This window comes from Acanthopagrus latus, chromosome 9 (assembly GCF_904848185.1).
Source record: "Acanthopagrus latus isolate v.2019 chromosome 9, fAcaLat1.1, whole genome shotgun sequence".
NCBI classification, from domain to species: Eukaryota; Metazoa; Chordata; class Actinopteri; order Spariformes; family Sparidae; genus Acanthopagrus; species Acanthopagrus latus.
This window is the reverse complement of record NC_051047.1, coordinates 3,911,622-3,919,431: the sequence shown is the minus strand read 5'-3', so window position 1 is coordinate 3,919,431 and position 7,810 is coordinate 3,911,622. Positions and strand designations below refer to the sequence as shown.

General features: G+C 40.5%; 1 protein-coding gene across 1 annotated transcript; it reads left to right on the top strand.

The window, feature by feature from the left end:
• Positions 1–2,669: 2,669 nt before the first annotated feature.
• On the top strand, positions 2,670–3,731 carry LOC119025866 (trace amine-associated receptor 4-like). The gene is made up of 2 exons (XM_037109876.1): positions 2,670–2,839; positions 2,930–3,731. The coding sequence occupies exons 1-2, from the start codon at positions 2,670–2,672 to the stop codon at positions 3,729–3,731; spliced, it is 972 nt and encodes a 323-aa protein (XP_036965771.1).
• Positions 3,732–7,810: the final 4,079 nt, after the last annotated feature.

Below are 7,810 nucleotides of genomic sequence, written 5' to 3'. Positions count from 1 at the left end.
TCAATCAGCAGCTAGAAACTGGCCTCCGTTGCGTGGTACACCAGAATCCCTCTACATGGAGCACCCTGGGTAGACTCACAATTCATTGCCCACTTCTGCTACTGGTCTTTCTCCCTTTCATTGTGCCGTAGGTTATCAACCCCCACTGTTCCCGGACAATGAAAAGGAAGCGTCGGTACCCTCAGCCTATGCCATGGTTCAACGTTGCTGACGCATCTGGGCAGCAGCTCAACAGGTGCTGATTCGTCAGGGAGACCGAGTCAAAAGGATCGCAGATCGAAGAAGATGTCCGGCTCCCAATTACCAACCTGAACAGAGAGTCTGGTTATCCCCCAAGGATCTAAACCTCAGGGTCCTGTCCAGGAAATTGGCTCCGCAGTTCGTGGGGCCATTCCCCATCACCAGGATTATTGGTCCTGCAGCGGTTCGACTACGCCTGCCTCGGTCCCTATGAGTACACCCTACGTTCCACGTTAGTCAAGTCAAACCTGTGAAAGAAAGCAAGATGGTACCTGTTTCCCTCCCTCATGTGTATAAAGTCTTTGTCTTCCCCTGTCTGCATCGCCAAAGTATTTCATCGTCTTGTTGTATACCGAAGCCGTGTTCCACCTTCTCGAATCCTCGTCTTGTTAAGTATTGCCATTTTTGTTTTTCTGTATTTGTCCTCTTTAGAGAGTGATTTTGAGTTGATAATTTTTCTGGTTAGGATTTTGATTTCCATTTTAGCATTTGTTTATAGCCTTTTCCTTTTCCTCCTTAGGGAGAGCTTTTTGTTGTAAACTTTTATTTCTAAGAAAGAATAGATAATTTTCATAGCCTTTGTGCCATCCTCTTCGGAGTGATTTTCTTTTGTAAAGTTTCATAATCCAGTATTACAGTTCAGAGTAGGTTTTCCTCCTTAGGGAGCGTTTTCTGTTATCGTGTGTTTTATGTTTGTTTGTCTTGTCTGTTCCTCAGAGTTTTATAGAATTTTGTTTATCATTCCATCTGAAGAGTCGCAAATCAGAATAATAAAACTTGACATTACTGCTGCCATTTCTGCATCTGAGTCCTCTTTTTGTCAGCGCCTGACATTTCTAAATCATTTGGAGTATGTCATAGTACGTTTGTAATTGGCCATTAACCAAGGAGGTTGTGTAATTCATTTGTTTCCTATTCTAAAAGTTGGATAAATTATGTTTAATAACATGTTCATTTAATTGCTATTAATGCATTGATCATCTATTTTAAAGCAACCTCTGCCAGCCAGGATGAGGAGCCATCTACCTCCTCAGCCACACAGACCTCTACTGAAATGGTCTTGTAGGCTCTGGGTGAGGAGCCATCTACAGTGCCTTGCAAAAGTATGCACCCCCTTGAACTTTTCCACATTTTGTCACATTTTAACCACAAATGTAAATGTATTTTATTTGGATTTTATGTGATAGACCAACACAAAGTGGTGCATTATTGTGAAGTCAAAGGAAAATGATACATGGTTTTAATTTTCATTTACAAATGAAAAACAGAAAAGTGTGGTGTGCAAAAGTATTCAGCCCCCTTTTCCTCTGAAACCCTTAAATAAAATCCAGTGCAACCAGTTGCCTTCAGAAGTCACCTATTTATTAAATGGAGTCCACCTGTGTGCAATCTAATCTTAGTGTAAATACAGCTGTTCTTTGAAAACCACAGAGGTTTGATAGAGAACATTAGTGAACAAACAGAATCATGAAGCCCAAGGAACACATCAGACAGATCTGGAATAAAGTTGTGGAGAAGTTTAAAGCATGATTAGGACATGAAGAAATATTCCAAGATTTGAACATCTCACAGAGCACTGTTCAATCCATCACCTGAAAATGGAAAGAGTATGGCACAACTGCCAACCTACCAAGACATGGCCGTTGATCTAAACTGACAGGTTAGGCAAGGGGAGCATTGATCAGAGAAGCAGCCAGGAGGCCTACGTTAACTCTAGAGGAGCTGCAGAGATCCACAGCTCAGGTGGGAGAATCTGTCCCCAGGACAGCTATTAGTCATGCACTCTACAAATCAGGCCTTTATGGGAGAGTGACAAGAAGAGAGCCATTGTTGAAACAAGCCATGCAGTTTGTTGTGGGGGGCACAACAAACGTGGAGGAAGGTGCTCTGCTCAGATGAGACCAAAATCGACATTTTTGGCCTAAATGCAAAACACTATGTGCAGCAGAAAACACTGCACCTCACCCTGAACACACCATCCCACCATGAAACATGGTGGTGGTAGCATCATGCTAGGGCAATGCTTTTCTTCAACAGGGACAGGGAAGATGGATGAAGCCAAATACAGGACAATCTTAGAAGAAAACCTGTTAGAGTCTGCAAAAGACTTGAGTCTGGGGTGTAGTTTCACCTTCCAGCAAGGCAAAAAGCCTAAATATACAGCCAGAGCTACAATGGGATGGTTTAGATCAAAGCATATTCATGTGTTAGAATGGCCCCGTCAAAGTCCTAAATCCAATTTATGATTTCTGGCAAGACTTGAAAATTGCTGTTCACAGACACTCTCCATCCAATCAGACTGAGCTTAAGTGGGTGGGATTTAATGAGGAGGGGAAAGGGAAGGGTTAGAAATAAGTCAATAAGTCAGACAGCGTCGGTCAGAAAGCTGCCAGAGCTCAGCAGCTTCTCTCCTCCTTCTCTCTGTGGTGATGGAGCTGGAGGGAGCTGAACTCTGCTTTCCTAAACTACCCAATACCTCCTGCAAGAGGCCAGATCCTCCTCACCTTGACACTCTGCTTATTGATATTCTTCTATACTCCATCTCTCTCCTCACTGCAGCTCTCAACTTGCTCGTCATCATCTCTATCTCCCACTTCAGGCACACAAAAATCCCTCACAGGATATTATCTGTTGATGATATTATAATATTGGTGATGTTGTTCATAATGATGATATTCTCTCTCTCCAGGCAGCTGCATACCCCCACAAACTTCCTCCTCCTGTCTTTGGCTGTCTCAGATTTTCTTGTGGGCTCTCTGCTGATGCCGGTTGAAATACTCTCGACACAGACCTGCTGGATGCTGGGTGATCTCATGTGTGCGCTGTATTTTCTGTTACCGGTCATCATAGTCGCTGCATCTGTAGGAAACATGGTACTCATATCTGTTGACCGCTATGTTGCTATTTGCGATCCTCTGCATTATACAGTCAAAGCCACTCAAAGACTTGCAATAATATGTATTTTATTGTGTTGGACTTGTTCTGTTGTCTACAGCATTTTCCTTTTATATGATAACCTGAAGCAGCCAGGCAGGTATAATTCCTGCAATGGGGATTGCATGGTCAACATTACAGGAGTTGTCGATCTTGTTGTCAGCTTCATTATTCCCATTACTGTCATCATAGTTCTGTATATGAGAGTATTTGTGGTGGCTGTGTCTCAGGCTCGTGCCATGCGATCCCAAATTGCAACTGTCTCACTGAAGACTGGTCAAGTAAAGAAATCTGAAATGAAAGCTGCCAGGACACTTGGTATCCTTGTAATTGTGTTTGTGGTCTGTTACTCTCCATATTACTGTGTGTCTCTTGTAGGCCATGAAATCTTGGTTGGTTCTAAAACTGAGGTCTTCATGATGTTTCTGATGTATATTAACTCCTGTCTAAACCCTGTAATCTATGCCCTTCTCTACCCTTGGTTTAAAAAAACTATCAGGCTCATTGTTACATTTCAGATCCTACAGTCCGACTCCCATATGGCCAACATTCTGTGAATAGACACTGTGGGATAAGTGACAGTGCAGTTGTTGTTATGTTAAAAATTTATCTCTGTTCATACACATATCAAGGTCCATTTATTTATCATTTTACAACACCAGCATTGTTAAACAAAACTTAGCTTGAGTCAATTTATGCTACATCACAGAAACAAACATAACAACAAACTATATGAATCTATAATTTCCCATAAAACAATTCATGATCCAAAGGCTGAGTACATGATGACATCTACGATGTATGGATGCTTTTTCATCAAAGATTTCTAGACTTTCTGTCTTTTCCTGAACTTAAGAAAACATACTACCGTTCAAAAAGCACATTAAATTTGAGAGCAGGTAAGAAAAACAAGGACTAATCTGTAAAGATTAATTTCACTTTTAGATATGATTGAACAGTACTTCAATAAAATACATCTTCTACTGTATTTTTCATATTGTGATTTTATCAAAAACGGATTATTTTCTTATAATTTCTGGCCAGTCACAACAACTGTTGGAATATTTTTGTGATGTAAAATAATAAATTACAATGTATAAATCATTGTACATGAATTATAATACACACATGACTTTATATTAATTAATTTAAAAGAACAAGTTTTCTCATAGAAAGTCTGCTCTCCTGATGTGATGGGATACTTCAGTCTTAAATCCAGTGTTCTTCCTGGTGTGGTTTGCAGCCCGGACTACAAACACTTTACACAGAAAAGCCCACATTCACCACTTCTTTACCATTTAAATAAAAGTATGCTGATTAATATGCATATATCTTTATATCTAGTGCCATGGGTGGACTTGAATGAAAAGCTAGAGCTATCTCAATGGTCATCACGAAATCAGGATGCATCTGCGCTGAAGTTGGAGCGACAAATCAAATGCTCTAATTATCTATGGGAATTAGACTTAGTATTAAGATTATGATAAATAGGCAGAAATAAAAACAAAAAGGTTTCTGGTTCATCACTGGGTTAGGACGGTGGCTCACTGTTCATGTTCCCTCCAGTGTTTTTCTGGGTTTCTTCCAGGTGCTCTACTTTCCCTCACCTTCAATAACAGGTATATCATGTTAATTCTCCAGCCATCAACCAAGTAAATACAACTGTACAGTTACTACCCACTGCTCTTCAGGAATGAGTTAAATGAAGGGAAGTAATTTCACTGTGATGTATAGAGTCTGAAGGGGGTGGCTGTAGCTCAGTGGGTAGAGCAAATCGCCTAGTGATTGGAAGGTGTCTGGTTCAAATCCCAGCTCCGAGCTGAGCTGAGCTACATGTTGAAGTGTCCTTGAGCAAGATACTGAATCCCAAATTGCTCCTGAGGGCCCTGTGATGAGCAGGCAACTTCTACAGAGGATGACATGACATAGAGTCTGAATATATGTGACAATAAAGTCCTCCTCTTCCAGAATTTAAGTTAATAGATCAACAGCCAAATTGATCTCTAAAAGGTAAAATTTTAGAGCTCCCTCATCTGTACACAATTTTGTTGTAGTTCAAAGATAGGATCAGTTCATTTATTAGCCATTAATAATTACTGATAGTATTTTTTCAGAATTAGTAGCAACATTAATTGATTAAGTCACAATCACAAACTTAATCTTATGGGAAAAAGTCTTTTTGGGTCACAGTACATCACTTTATAATGTAACCACTACGACAACTGGCTTCATACCCTGTCTCTCTTCCTGGAAACTTTGGTTGGTGTAGCAAAGAGAAGTGGGTGGGATTTAACAATAAGGGGAAAGCAAAGGGTCAGGAATAAGTCAATAAGTCAGACAGCTTCAGTCAGAAAGCTGCCAGAGCTCAGCAGCTTCTCTCCTCCTTCTCTCTGTGGTGATGGAGCTGGAGGGAGCTGAACTCTGCTTTCCCAAACTGCCCAATACCTCCTGCAGGAGGCCAGAGCCTCCTCACCTTGACACTCTGCTTATTAATATTCTACTATACTCCATCTCTCTCCTCACTGCAGTTCTCAACCTGTTGGTCATCATCTCTATCTCCCATTTCAGGCACATAACCTTCACATGATATTACGTATTAATAATATTATTATATCAGTGATGTTGTTAATAATAATGATGATATTCTCTCTCTCCAGGCAGCTGCATACCCCCACAAACTTCCTCCTCCTGTCTTTGGCTGTCTCAGATTTTCTTGTGGGCTCTCTGCTGATGCCGGTTGAAATATTCTTGACACAAACCTGCTGGATGCTGGAGGCTTCACAAAATGGCAGGCAGGAACCCAATAGCACAACACAAAGGAAACAGTTCAGTTGCAAAAGAATATGTTTAATTTCAAGCGAGGGTCAAACCAGGTAGTCAGTCAGCGAGGCAAACAAATCCAAAGGGAGCAGGCAAGAGGGAGAGTCCAAAGTCCAAAAGGCAGGTCGAATCACAAGCAGCCAGGATCAGATTCAAAAATACAGAACGCTGGAGAGCTAGGAAAACACACTAGACAATCTGGCAAAGAACTGAGGGAACAGGCTCAGTATAAATACTGAGGGGGCTGATTAGCTGATGAGGAGCAGGTGGATCAAACCAACAGGTAATGCAGAGCAGGGGGGGGAGGCAGGGTCTGAAATGACATGAGAGTTAGTGAGGAGAAAACATGAAACAGACAGATGAAAAACTAAAGTCTGGCTGAAGTTGTGACACTATCTTTCAAAAAGCACATTAAATTTGAGAGGAGCTAAGAAAAAAAGGACTAATCTTTAAAGATTAATTTTGCTTTTAGATATGATTGAACAGTACTTCAATAAAATACATCTTCTACTATATTTTGTATATTGTGATATTTTCAAAAACTGATTATTTTTTTTTATAATTTCTGGCCAGCCACAACAACTGTCGGAATATTTTTGTGATGTAAAATAATAAATTACAACGTATAAATCATTGTACATGAATTATAATACACACATGACTTTGCATTAATATAAAAGAACAAGTTTTCTTATAGAAAGCCCAAGAGTCTGTGTAAGTGTAATACATTTCAAATGTTACCTCAATTAACAATTAGTTATTGGATAGCAGATTGTCAATAATGCCTCAATAACTGGATTTTCAGAGAAACACATTCTAATGACAGGAACCAGGTTTGGGTAAAAATTGTACAGATGGCAGAAATACATACAGTTCAATTTTATTTGAGCAAAATAAAAAATAAGAAGTCCCAAGATTGCTAATTTGACACATTTCAGAGGGCAATGTCCCCTCAACATTTAGAGATTTGGTTGTGCTGAGATGGTTCAGTAAAACTGTTATAAGAAATTAGTCAAACAATAAAATGATATGTCTGTAATTGATCCAAACAACACTCCTAACATTAATATTTCATAATAACCTGGACTTCCTGGCACTCCAGCCATCTCCCTCTCCTTAACCCCCCTGATCTTCAGCTCTACACAGTCAGTCACAAACTCAAGATGTTTTAGGGGAGAGGGCAAAAATGTTTAAGATACAAGCTGTATGTGGGGTGTGTAAAACGTTGTGATATACTCATAGTATGGAAGGGCATCCAAGAGGGCATGCTTTGTGTTTTTGTCTGCTGGATGGATGTCCTCGGGGGCACTGTTACAGCGTTTTAATTCTGGACATTGGGGTGATCGACTCCTCTGCAAGTCCACCAGTGAGTGGGAATGTCCAGGAGACTGGCAAGTGGGCTAGTGGAGCCAAGAAAACATAATGTTGCTGAAACAACCAAAGGTGACAGGTGCTGCAGCAAAGGAACCGAGGAACACCAGCAGTTGATACCCCAGTAGTAACTCCTCAGGCTTGTAGATATCTTAGGGCTGGGACTCTTATCAATCAAGTCAAATTAGCGGAAGATGGGACAAGTACACCCAAGTTACAGCAAGTACAAGTTGCAATGGCAAAACTGACCAATGAAAACTCACATTTTTCAACATAGACGAGCAGTATGCAGATCTGGCCAACCAGCTATGGGGAGAACAGTATTGTGTCATTGTGTCAGAGGGTGCTAGCAAGGCATGCTGCTCTCACAAATGTTTAGTTTATTAGCATGTAGTCAACAGGTCATGCAGTCTTAGGAATTAATCGAACAAAGTGTACCATCACT

Coding starts and splice junctions, on each gene's coding strand:
- LOC119025866 (XM_037109876.1), top strand. CDS start 2,670: ATGGAGCTGGAGGGAGCTGAACTCTGCTTTCCTAAACTACCCAATACC. Junction 2,840..2,929: donor ATCTCTATCTCCCACTTCAG/GCACACAAAAAT, acceptor CTCTCTCTCCAG/GCAGCTGCATACCCCCACAA.